The 13,327-nt window shown below is 48.0% G+C and overlaps 1 protein-coding gene across 9 annotated transcripts in view; it reads left to right on the top strand.

Moving 5' to 3' along the window:
• Camk1d (calcium/calmodulin dependent protein kinase ID) overlaps positions 1 to 13,327 on the top strand; it is a 366,227-nt gene that overhangs the window by 137,211 nt on the left and 215,689 nt on the right. For all 9 annotated transcript variants that reach the window (XM_087206791.1, XM_087206790.1, XM_087206796.1 and 6 more), the window contains one exon: positions 10,561 to 10,692. In XM_087206791.1, coding sequence (XP_087062917.1) covers positions 10,561 to 10,692 — 132 coding nt within the window. The remainder of the gene's footprint in view (positions 1 to 10,560; positions 10,693 to 13,327) is intronic.

Genomic DNA, 13,327 nt, shown 5'->3' with positions numbered 1-13,327 from the left:
CAGCAGCAGCAGCACGTTGACCTCTGCTTCCGTTGTCTTGTCCTCTTCTCGGACCCTGACCCTCCTCTCCTCTGAGAAGGACCTTTGTGATCACATGGGGTCTACCTTCGGAAGTCCAGGATACGCTCCTCATTTTAAGATGCGTAGCCTGATTACCACTGCGGAGTCCCTTTGCATTGTAAGGTGACGTCGTCACAGGTGCAGGGTCTGGGACATGGACATCTTTAGCAGGCCATTTTTCTGCCTGCCACAAGATTCTGCAGTGCTGTGACTATGGCTCACATGAGATACACACGCGCGCACACAGTATGCTCTTTGCACTATTAGCCACGTTGTCGCGACTCTCCCCTTGTGTGTCACCCAGCCTAGGACATAGCCTGCTTGCATCAGCTTGCCTTTCTTGCCCTGCTCTGTCTTCCTGTTTTTGTCTGCTGAGACATTGTTGTCCTTGAAGGCCATTTGTTCCGCTTCTCCGTGAATGAGCCCTCTAGAGTTATTTATGCTCCCTGTGTTGCTTATGAATGATCTCTATGAAGAAAAGTGTTTCTTCAAAAAGCTACTGCATTTTTTCACCAGTGAAGGAAGGTGTCTGGCTTGATTGTGTTTCAGGTTTAAAGGGCCAATTAGCTACTTCACCTGGCCCTGTTTAGGCGAGTTATCCATACAGTGCAAAGGTGAACTTGGCTGGAGAATAGATTGTTAGTGACATTTCATCCATGTGGCAAAGCTGGTTAACCATCCAATTAAAATAGTGAGTACAAAGCCTTAATTAGCCAGAAGGCAATTTTGCACAGATTATTATTGATTATTCTCTTTTTCCAAAAAATTTCCTCTACTTCATTAACTTTTAATGGAAAAATGCGTGTACATAATAAAATGGGTAGCGAGTCAGTCTCCCAGTGAGCCTCATTCTGAGGCCTGACCCTAGAGACAACAGTGTTCATTAAGTGTGTGTGTGTGTGTTCCATACAAGTGGGAGCATAATATACACAATACTGTGTGCTTTTATACTTCCACTTATCTCTTAGGAGTAATTCTTTATTAGCACACATAAACCTCAGTTATCCTAAATGGCTACTTAGTACTCCATTGTATTTTTAAATTGTTTTTCTTACCCAGTTCCCTATTGATAGATGCTTAAGATCTTCCCAGTGCTTTGCTATTTCAGACTTCTACTGATTAAAAAAAAACAGTGTCGACGCTATTTTCTTTATATGAATTTAGCCAAATGTCCCTTTAATGTACCAATCATTGCACGTGAGAATTCTGTGGGTTTTTTTTTTTTTTAAGGAGGGAGATTAGAAAATTAAAGTGCACAGTGATGTACGTTTGTTGGTGGGAAGCTTGAGTTTTCCTTGCTCTTTCTTGTTGAGACCCTTGCCCTGCAGGAGAAGGACAGCCAGCCTGTCAGAGTGTTTGGAAGAAGAGGGTCGCCACGAGGGAGGGTGGGTGTGGAGAGACGAGGGTCTGAGTCTGTGGGCCCTGCCAGAGGGGTGTGCCTTCCATGTCAGTCACTGGATCTTTGCGGCATTCAGAGAGAAGGAAGGCGCAGGTGTCAGCCAGGTGAGGCGGGGCAAGAAAGGAGGCTCAAAGCGCCTTCTCTGTGGGGAGAGGCCCCTCCCACAGGAGCCTGCAGGGACTCTGTGACCAGTGGCCTCTGGGAGGCCTGCAAAGTTGATGAGCAAAGTGGCGATGTCACCTCTGTCGCCCGAGTGAATGCGGCCCCACAAGGGCATCTGTGGGCCACAGGGACACTGGATGGGCCTCTGAGTGTTTCTAGCCACCCTCCCCCAGGACCGAGGCTTGAACCCAAGGCCTCCACATTGAGTTATCCTCAACTCTTTTAAAAAGCTTTTTGAGATAGGATCGTGCTAAGTCACTACGTTGCCCAAGCTGGCCTTAAACTTGCTTGTGTCCTCCTGCCTCGGCCTCTAAGAGTGCTGGGATTACAGGCATTTACCACCAAGCCTGAGTGAGTGTTACTAGCCTTTTTAGCTGTGGCTTCAGGAGACTCCACGATGCAGGAAAAACTGAATCTGTTAACCTGCTACCACCTCATAAATCCTGGTGCCATGAGAGAAAGGTAGCCAACTCTGGGGTCCCATGTCAGCTTTGACAGGCACTGTGCAGACAGCAGAGAGGAAGCCTGGGGCCGTCAGAGAGGCTGTGCTGCCCAGGGACGTGTGAGCTTTAAAGGCTGGCAGTGTACATTCATTTGGAATTTATTTTCCTCCTGCGTTTGGGTCAGTGACTCTATTAACAGTAAAGATTTAGTGCTACAGAAAATTTCTCAGAAACGCCAGCTCTCCCAGACAGAGAGGGCCCCGACATTTGGGTGACAGGACTGTCATAACCCAGACCTGTGCCAGTGGCTGTAGATGTCCCCAAGGACTCGGAATGAGGATGCCCTGAGCACAGAGAGGCTGACCTGTGAATGTTTAGGAATGCTCGTCATTGTTCTGAAGCTCTCGTGGAAGCTGATTGCCACTGTGCAGTGTGCCACTTGAGAAGGAAGGCAGGAATTCTTCAGTGGAGAAAAGGAAGCGTTTCGAGTAGCAGGCTGAGCATCTACCCTGAAATTAAGTTGGTTGGCGAGGTACTGGTCTAATTCACAAGAGCCGGAGTTGTAGACCATGTTTTAGAAAACAGTCCTTTGATACCTTTAGCTCCAGCATTCTAATAAATTATGTAACACACCGCTTACTATGGAACTGCCAATGATGGATACACTTTAGCGAATACATGTTCTGTCTAAATTGAATACCGTTTTCATGGAAGGATATGAAATCGAGACTTCTTTTTGCTGTGTTTGCTTGGCCAAACTGTAATTGAGCTTGGTTTTCTTTTGGTCGTGTACTGAATTACCACCACCTAATGTCACATGGAGTGTGAATTACTGGAGTGGAAACTGCAGGTTCTGGTGGAGAAAGGGTCGTTACTTCTTCTGATTTACTTGCTTTTGGCTGGGGAAGCTGCTGTTATTATCCACTCGGAGCCTCTGTGGCCAGAGATTATTGTTAGGGTTAGCAGACAGGTTTTTTTCGTTTTAAAAATTGCTTCTGCTCCGGAACAATGGGTTTAAAAGGCAGCTGTCTATTTCTTAGATTGTTTTGAGGCAAATGTCACCAGCTTCTTTGAACTTACTGTGTTTTTTTTTGTTTTTTTGGTGTTTAGGTTTTTTCCATTTAAAAAGGAAAAACAGCTCTTAATGTTGTCCTGGTCTGACACTGAGGGTAATAGTATATTTAGTGGAAAAGAACATTTTGATTTATGGCTGGAGGCCTGGGGTAACGTCTTGCAGGCCTGGTTGTGAGGTACAATAATGCGAATAGGCTGGAGGCAATGCTGCTAATGAAGTTAATAACACAATCAATCTGATTCACATGTAGAATGACTAAAAAGCATGAAAAGGCAATGAGCCCATAATAGCTGACTCTCAGCTAATAGTGGCCATCATTTCAGCACCGTCTGATTATTTCTTGGTCTAATTTGGGGTGGATATAATTTTACCAAATGGTTGGCTTAGTGTACTGTTGTGAATCAGAATGACAGTCCCAGAATTCCCGATTCTTGTCACAAGTCAGATGAGCCTTCTAAAAGATTCTTTTTCACCAGTTCGATTTAATTAACATGGTGGTGCACCTGAGCTGTGTAGGCCACAGTAGATCATTTGGAGGCTAAGTTTTATGCCTTTTGTGATTCGGTTCTTTCATGAGAAAATAATTTACTTGCAAGTGATGTACATACAGAGCAGCTAGACCTTGCAGTGCTCTTTTTGTATACTGACGTTTGTTCTTAACAACTTCCGGTTAAAAATATTAAAAATGGAAAAGCCGAAGCCACAGGTCCCCTGCCCCTCAGTGGTGCTGGGGATTGAACCTAGAGTCTCTCTGCCCCTAAACCACATCTCCAGACCTTTAACTTTTTTTAAAATTTTGAGACGGAGCCTTGCTTAACTGCCCAGGTGTGACAGCCTCCTTAAGCACTGGGGTCACAGGACAAGGCCACTGTGCTCAGTTTGGAGGGCATAGAGTGGTATTTCTGACCAGTCATTGTCTTTTTTCTTCTCTCTCCCCCCTCCCCGCCCCCTCTCTTGTCTTTTTAAAGAAGTGGGGTCTTCCTGTATTGCTTAGGCTGTGCTCAAACTCCTGGACTAAACTTAGCCTTCTGCCTCAGCCTTCTAAATAGCTGGAACTATAGACTTGTGCCAGTGCACCCAGCTTCCACTTTTAATAATAGTAACTGGTAGTTGGGACTGGGGTTGGGTGCCCTATCTCTGGGCTTGGCTGAGTTCAGTTGTGATCTCAGTAGACGCCACAGATCTGATGCTCTGAATGGCTCTGTGAATTTTTTAACAACTGGAAGGTACATGTCTATCTGTAGCTCGAGAAACCATTAAATGTCAGCGTTTCACCAAGGCATCCCCAGGGCACAGGGTCTGTCCCGCCTTCTCTGGGAACTGGAGAAGAGGGTGCCCAGAGCCCAGCCACCTCCTGTGCTTCGCCCTCCCATTGGCCACCTGGCCTGGGCCACAGTGCTCCCAGAGGCCCAGGCTGCATCCTGACCGGCTGTAGAGCTGGGTAGGTGGTCCGGGTGCGGACAGCAGCATTCCATTCTTGAAAACGGCTAAGTATAGGAAAACCAAGTGAGAGCTTTTTCAGAACCTTCATTTATGAAGTGAAAAGCATAAGTAGTTGTTTAGAATGTTTTAGTCAACATAGAAAATGTGACATTTCTCTTAGGCTTGGGGATTCAGCTCTCCAGAGATGGCTTTTCTCCGGAGTACCTGATTTAATGTCGGAGTAAGCCATCTCCGGGTGACGATTTGATTTTCTGTGAAACTGAAGCAAAGGGAGAAGGATTCAACTTTTGCGATTTGTACAGCTCATCTCCAGATGCAGACCATAGTTAGCCTCTCAATAACTTTTTGTCTGACCTTTCCAGTAATTTGTCACAGAGATTTAATCTCAGTGGAAACTTGATATTTAAAAAAATAGAGTAACAGTTTTCTTTATAATTTAAATGTTTTGTTATGCAGACAAAAGCAGTTTTTCAGAACACTGGAACGTTTTCTTTCTCCCACTATCATGCATTTTCTGTCTTTTCTTTTATATAAGCACCTTCCTTCTCTTTACTTATCTCACCAGGATGAAGGTTTATGGGGAGGAATATCATGTCATAGGAATTCACAAATTGAATATATTTTACTGGTGAAGAAAAATGGTGATCTCAGGATTATTTACCTGTAGAATTTTACCTACCCATCCGGGCACGGAAGTACAGAGCTTAAAATGTGTCAGGGAGGACTCGAACGATCTTTATGCCTCAAGAGAAACCTTGGCAGGTCTTTTCAGCACAGAATTACACAGCACCTTAGAGGCAGGAAAGGGAAAAACCATTTTCCTGGATGTTGAGTAGAAGGGCATTAGTGAATATTACTTGTTTCTTTCATCTGCAGTGCAGGAGAAGTGTGGAAAGCCAGACAGGAATCAGAGGAGAGCCAGACAGGAATCAGAGGAGAGCCCCACATAATGGGGATCGTCACAGCTTGCTTGGGGACCAGTCAGTGCCAACTGTGCTTAGGTCTGAGACACAGAACAGAAGAGCACAGCTCTGGCTGCCCACCCAGAACAGCAGCGGTGTGTGTAAGTGGGGCGGTGTGGGCATAAGGCACGTACATGGTTGTCATCTCTCCAGGTGAGAGGCAATCAAGCGAACCTTAAAAGAAGAGGAAATGTAGCATTGGGGCCCTTAAAAAACGAAATGGAATTTGGCCAAGCAATAAGACAAAGAAATGACATCCAAGGAGGGGGAAGGTAGCAGAAGCTGAAGAAAGGCCATTGGTGAGAAAGGAAGTAGATCCATTTGGCAGACTGCCCTGAGTGCTGTGGGGAAGCTGGAGGTGAGGTATAGGGTACAGGGCACCGGTGTCCGGAGGGGCCAGGTTGGGTGCAGGTCTGGACGGGACCTTAGATGTGGAGCCTCAAAGATTTCAGTAAGGGAGCGGCATACATAGATCTTGTTTTAGGAAGGTGATTCTGGGAGCAGCTAGGCCATAGCAGGGAGGAGGTAGGCTTGCTGGGGACAGAGGGACCAGAAGGGAGGCAGGCAGGTGGTTCAGAGGCAGAGTAATGAGGACACACTTGGGAGTCTTCTCAGCAGAAGACCTGGTTGTACTTGCTGATGGAAATGAGAGGCAGGAGTGAAGCGGACAGGTTTTTATCTGGGTCACTGGGTCGGTGGAAGCAAGAAGAGAATGCAGGACTGTGTTCCGTATTGGTGCTCAGCAGCAGGCTAGCCTAGACTCGAGGCCCTGGAAGGTGTGGGAAGATGAGATTAGCACCTGAGAAAAATGCAGTGAGAGTTCCCCCATCCTGGGGAAGTAGGAGGCGAAACCAGTGAAAACAGTAAGGGCTTTCTGGGGGAGGTGAGAGCAGGCAGGAGGAAGGGCTGGTGGTGAGACCTTGGATGTCACTGACATTCGAAGGGAGGAAGGGGAGCAGGCGGGGAAGTGAGTGGAAGGAGGCAACCATATCCTGGAACCAAGAAGAGAGTTTTAGGGAGCAGTGGAGGAGATCAAATGTCACACGGAGACCACCAAGTCCAGCAGTGAGACGCCACCACTGGTCTTAGCCCCTGGGAGACCCCCAGGGCCATCTGCCTAGTTCCTGACCAGTGGGGGCGAGGGCCACAGTGAGATTACAGAGTGGAGCAGGGCACGGCTGGCAGTTCCCCAGTGGGCCGGAGGTCTCCAGGTGCCCGAGGGACACACGGGCTGGTGCAGGGCTCTGCCGTTCGGTTTTCTACGCACCGCACTTGGGGTTTACAGCCCTGCAACTTGCTCAGACTTCTTTGTATGTTTAAAATGTTGTCAGTCTTTGTTCCTGCTTTTTGTTCCTTGGACTTTATTTTCTTGTGTGTCTGAAGGCTTAATGCATAAGCCTCGCATCATTTTCCTCGCTGCAGTCTTGTTGCCCCTGCACCCTCCCCACTTGCCTCCTCCCTGCCTCCCTTGTCACCCCGACCCCTCTCTTTCTCACGCACAGTCACTGTGCTGTGGCGTTACACTGAAATTACCCAAACTCTTCGTTCGTGGTTTGGATTTTGATGTTTTTAATTAGGTTTTTTTTCAACAAGGGAAGTGTCTTCAAGTCATTTCTGTTTATTGTAAGAATAATAACAGTTTGCGCTAATTCCGTGTCCCCAGGACCAGAATGCTCTGTCTGAAAGGAGAGAAATGCCCATTGCTTTGCTAACTGATAAAGCAAGTGCATGAACACACTTGGGAGGGTCGGTGGCTCCCCAGCAGGACAGGCTCTGACCCGTCCACTCTGTTGCCTGCAGTGCTTATGAGCCCCGCTCCCTGGGAGCAGCCAGCATCCTTCCAGAATACTCTAGTAGGAAGACCTCAGAGGGTTAGGAAACAAAGTTTTGCTTTCTGCCCCTTACTATTTTTGCAGCTGAGGTCTGCATCCTCAGTCTAAAGTTTGGGTGACTGTAACCTCTTGGGTCCTGTACTCGCTGGGCTTGCAGCAAGGGTCGGATTAGTTGATATCTGCCAGAGCACTTCACGGTATCAAATGGCTCCAGCCACATGGCACCCCGCGGCTACTCATGCAATTTCTCTCTCCTTCAGGGAGGTTATGAGTGAAAAGGTTTGCCAAGTTATTACATCTCCCTTCTCAAGCAATGCCATTGAGTAGAAGCAGGCAGACTTTCTATTTTTATTTAGTTATTTTATTGTGGTAACATAGATGTACCATAAACTTTACCATTCTAATCATTGTTAAGTGTACAGTTGTTAAACATACAATCATTCTGAAGTATACTTACATTGCTATGCAACCATCAGCACCATGAGCCTTTGCATCTTACCAAACAGATTGCTGTTCCCAGCCAGTAAACAGCAGCTTCTCATTCCCCTGCCTCCAGCCCCTGGCAGCCGCCATTGTCTTTCTGTCTCTCTGGATTTGACCACTCCGGGGATCTCACGTAAGTGGCATTTTGTCGAGTTTGGCTTTCTGTGACTGGCTTAGCCCTTCAGGCTCATCCATGCTATAGCGTATGTCAGAACCTCCTTCCTTTTGAGAGTGATATTCCTGCATGTGTAGATCACACTCTGTCCACCTGTCGGGTATCTGTCCGGCCATGGACACTGTGTTGCTTCCACCTCCGGCTATCGTGGCTGATGTTGCTGTGAACACGGTGTACACATCTCTACTCAAGCTCCTGCTTTTACTCTTCTGGGATCTGCCTGGGAATGGAGATGCAGGCTGACTTCCATTCTGAGAGAATGGGTCTGTATCTTTGGTTTTGTGACTTGAGCCAGTGGCTGTGTTTGGGGGTCTCTTGTCCCTCAGGGGCCCTGAACCTTTCCCAGGCCCCTCCTTGGCTGGCTCATGTCTGTCAAACAAGGGCTGCTGAGCTCCCGAGCCCCTTTACCCATGTTCTGCCCTCACTCAGGCCTGCGGAGCATCCGTCTGTCCCACAGGACAAAGGCAGAGAGAGTCCAGGTGCAGGGACACCACCGCCTCCCTTGTTCAGCTCCCTGCAGCGGCCTAGCACTACCGGAGACTTCCCAGCCCCTTCCAGGCTGTCAGCCTTTAAGGGCTGATTTGGGCACCACCTCACTTTTGCCTGTTTTCTGGGGTGCGACTGATCCACAGAGCAGGGAAGCACTTGCCCCGCGGGTACCCCATGTTCCCAGCCGAGGGTCCCCTTTAATAAAGGCAGAATGTTTCCTTTGGTGCAGGGTTGGGCAGGGTCGCCCCCATGGAGCGGACAGCAGCTCTCGTCCCAACCCCTGGCAGGTGCTGCTGAGGGTTCCCTGCCTCCTGGAAAGTGGCCTTAGCATCTGCGACAGACTGAGGATGAAGCCGTTGTGGTGCCATCAGCATTAGGGACTCAAGCGGAAGCTGAAAGTAGAGAGCGGAATATCCAGGATCAAATCACCCTAGCCCTTCTCCAGTGGTTTTTTTCTTACGCTCTAACACAGCCCTGTTCCCCTCTGGGGAGCACAAGGAGGGAACAGTACCAGTGAGTGTTTGGGGTCACCATCTGTCAGATGAATCCATCTTCGTCTGTCCCGGGTTCGAGGTGGGAGAGGAGGGCCTGAGTCCGGTGCTCTGACCTCGCTATTTTGGGCCAAAGCCATTGGCAGTGGCCAGTGTTACTGGGACTGTCTGATTCTGAGTATCACTCTGTGATAGAGCTGACCAGGGTTTTTGTGTATTTACAGTTAATGATTGTTGTTCTGACTGGTTCGGGAAGGTTGGAGAGCCAGTCTTCTGAGGGGAGAATTCTACCTGCTAGTAAGGTATAGATTGGGCGAAGATCCTTGTTCTGAAGATTTCCCTTGGGTGTTTTATGGAGTGACTGGCTTCTGTCCCTCAGGTCTGTGTGATTAAATGATGATAGATGGAGTCTCCCTTGAGAGTTCGTGTTCCAGTAGGAACAGTGTCCTGCAGACTCAGCTGCACTAACCAGATGTGGATGTCTATCACTGGAAAGGACTTTAAAAAAATGTACATTTATCTTCCTGTGGCGCTGTCAGATGGGAAGCAAAAGGAGAGAAGAATATGTTCTCCTTGCTCAGGCATTTCTTTGCTTGTGACTGAAGTATGAGGACCCTAAGGCCAGGTCTTGGGGTGACGTTGGTACTTTCATGGTGTCTTTGGGTACAGGAGAGTTTGGCTCCTGTCGTAGCTGTGGGAGGAGCCATCTTTGGTTCTCTCTGGGAAATCAAAGTTGCCCCTGGCCTGGATGCTCAGAGCCCAGGTGCTGTGGCCTGGAAAAGGTGGAGGATTCCGTCCCTGCATCACAGAGTTGGGGGCTCTGCCCCGCTGGGAAGAGAGAGCCTCTCTGGCTCCAAGCAGCCTGGTTTCGATGTGTTTCTCTGCTATTGCAGAATTAAATTTATATTTTCAGGTAGATAAATCCTCCCCACTGTGTGGTCCTTGTGTGTTTGTTGGGTTTGAAAAGGAAATAAACTGCTTAATGAAAACTTGCCTGCCCTTAGCGATTAATTAACCCATGTCACTACCACGTGTTGCCCAGCTCACACTGTAGTTACAGCCTTACCTATCATGAAAATTAATTCAGTATTTCTGAAGGGTTCTGAAATATTGCTGGATGAAAGGGCCTGTGGGGATCTGGGGATTTTAGGATGACTTTCTGGGCTGTGTGGCTGGGAGAGGGCTGACAGCTGCTGATGAAGCCAGTCTTCCCTGTAGGGGGCTCCTCCCTGGGGAGTGTCCTGCTTGCTCTGAAGGGACACCATGCAGCATGTGGCAGGTGTCAAGTAGACCCATGAGGTGGCCAGCCCACGTCCACCTCTGTGGTCCCTTTGCACCAAACCATGGGGACACCCATTTGCACGAGTGCACACTTGCCCGTGTGTTTGCTTTGCATAAAGATGCTTGGTAAGGAAGCGTGCTGGATAGAGTTGTTGTGTTCACACCCATTGCTGGTGTCGCTCAGACTTTGGTAGTGGGGTTAGAGGAGCCATTGTGAAGCCAGAACTCCTAACCCTAAGTCTTCTTTTCTCCCCTTTGTTCACAGTGGGGCCTTTTCTGAGGTGGTTTTAGCCGAGGAGAAGGCAACTGGAAAGCTCTTTGCAGTGAAGTGCATCCCCAAGAAGGCACTGAAGGGCAAAGAAAGCAGCATAGAGAACGAGATCGCCGTTCTGAGAAAGTAAGTGCCGAGGGCCCGGGCCTCCTTCCTGCCTGCCTCCAGGTCCTGCAGAAGAAGGGCCAGGTGCCTGCTACCCAGGGGCTAGCTGCACGGAGGTCAGAGGGGGCCCCAGCTGCTGGCCTGAAGATGTGGAATGCTCTTCTGTATTGTGGTGTCTGAGCACTTTGCAGAGACCTGGTTTCTCCTGCAGCATTCATGCAGTCGTGGCAAGAGCTCTTATTTCCAGAGACCACAGCTGTCAGGCAGGCTTGGTTTTGAGCTTAGGCCCTGCCATTCAGTACAGCTGATGGCTGCGGGCCGGTTCCCGAGCCTGAATCTCCCCTGGAGTGGAGCTCATGTCAGCCCCTCGCAGTGGGTGCTAAGGGCTAAGTCCGGTGGGGCTCACCAGGTGTTCATGATGTGCCTAGTACAGCACTGCTACCCAGCATGGGAAGCTGCTCCCCCCCACAAGTGATATTATTAACAGTAATTACCATTATTGTTATTGCTGTCCGAAGCCTCGTTATATGGTGCTTGTGTGTGACTCAGCCTGGGACGCCCATACTTCCAGGGTTGTTTCTACATTTTGTGATTTTTTTCCCTACTCTGCACCACAGGCATGGCACTGGGCTCCCCAAAGTTTCTGTGGAGTTTGCTGTTGAGGTGCTTCACCTCTTCATTAAGAATTGTATTTTTATTCCTCAGATACAGTAGAACTCATCTTCTCTGGTATAATGACAAACATAGACCACCCTCACGTGGCTGGATGCACCCCAAGGTGATCTTGTAGTGTTGTCGGGCCCTCTTCCCTACATCGTCAGTACTAAGCCATTGCACCATATCTCACAAAATTTGGGGGAATGAATCCTTATATAGTACCTGCTTTTGCATGTTTGGCATGAATCTGAACAGAGTGTGCTTTGGAAAATTTTGAGTTGTTATTAATAAAAGGTGTTCAAAATGTCCTTGAAATTTTGGGGGTTTGGAATCAGCACACAGCAAGAATCCCATTACAGATAAGCAAAGCTGAATGGGAACAAGCCTTCTAGGGCCTCACAGTAAATGTCACAGGTCCCACATCCTTCTGGATATGCCATCTCTCACCTCGCTGGGGCCAACAGTGTCCCATGCAAGGCTGCTTTGCAACCCGTCCAAACCCAGCACCCCTGAGGTGGTCAGGTTGGTCTGTCCTGTTCTGACCTTTGTGTGCCTCAGAGAAGAACCCACAGCATTTGCTGTGTGTGTTCCGGAACAAATGGGACTCGGTAGCTTTTAGCTTATTTGTTTGTTTGGTTTCTAGGTTCTCTGGATTGTCTATAAGGGACCCAGAGAGTTTCAGATTGCCTTGAAGATTGCAGGAAATGATTCTGTGGATGAGAGTCTGGGAAAACAAATTAAGAATATTAGCATTAAGCGGGAAAACACTATGTTAATGAAACATTTATTTAAATTGCCCATTTTCCAAGATGAAATCAGTGCCTGGAGAAGAGGTGACTCGCTGGCTACATGACGTGGCAGACACTTTGCAGATACTTGACCTCGTAGATGGAATTCTGAGTGGCCTAGAGCCTTCCAGATGTTGACTTCGGGAATAGCTGTTGGCTGCTGCACTCAGGGTGATGCCTTTGTTTGTATGTGACTCCCTGACCGGCTTAGAAGTAAAACGCTGAGGAGGTCAGATTCTGTGCTCAGCCTTGTTCTGTCCACATGTCAGGGACATGTGGGCTCAGAAGCTGGTCTTGGTTTATGGAACGGATGTTCTGCTTTAATTAGTGTCTCCTCCTTGGGCTTCCTTCACATAATCACATCCTTGGAAAACAGGGAGGGGCAGGGACCTGGAGCAATGCATATTGCTGATTTCTCACTATCAGTTATTGGGGTATGTTGAAACAGACTTTTCTGCAGGAGCAGAGAGCAAGGAAGTGGTTTCTCAGGGGATAGGAAGTGATTTATCTTCTTTTTTTAATGGAAATCATGCTTTTTATTTTTTTAGAATTTTATTTATTTATTTTTTTGGTACTGGGGATTGAACTCGGGTTCTTGTGCTTGCAAAGCAGGCGCTGGAACCACTGAACTAAATCCCCGGCCCTGATTTATCGTCTTTACTGATTTATTTTTCAGTCCTCTGCAAATAATTTACAGAGAGGCAGTTCCATATTATAAGCAGCTGAAAGAAAAGTGTGTGAGCTGTAAAGAAAATAGTTTGGAGCCCCTCTTAGAATTGAGAAGTTTATCCGTTTAACAAATATTTATCACATCCTCAGTGTGTGTCAGGCAGCGCTGTGAGATGCTGAGTTTGTTAAGACGAAATCCTTTGCCTTCTGTTATCTGACAGTTTTGTTATGAATTAACGCAGTAAAGTTATAGATGATATGATATAAGCATGACCAGGGCCCAAGGACTGAGGTGCCTGGTTCTTTCTTCAGGGTTGGGTCCTCCAGAGGGCAGGTTTCATGGAGGAGGAATGTCCAGAGATAATAGTATGTTTTTCCGGGGCAGAAGGGCAAAGGGGGATTTCTAACTAAAAAGAGCAGCCCCAGTAGGGATTAGGAGATGAGGGACAGGGGAGTGCTCAGGGACTCTAAGTGGCTCATCTCATGAGGAAAATGGGTTCTCGGTGAAGCCCAGGAGACCTAGGGTTCGAGAGAGGTAAGAT

The sequence above is a fragment of the Heterocephalus glaber genome, unplaced genomic scaffold (genome assembly GCF_053883595.1).
Source record: "Heterocephalus glaber isolate CG9 unplaced genomic scaffold, H.glaber_assembly_v1.0 deba00000738, whole genome shotgun sequence".
In the NCBI taxonomy this organism is placed as follows: Eukaryota; Metazoa; Chordata; class Mammalia; order Rodentia; family Bathyergidae; genus Heterocephalus; species Heterocephalus glaber.
The sequence above is the reverse complement of the archived record's forward strand: the minus strand, read 5'-3'. Positions and strand labels throughout refer to the sequence as shown.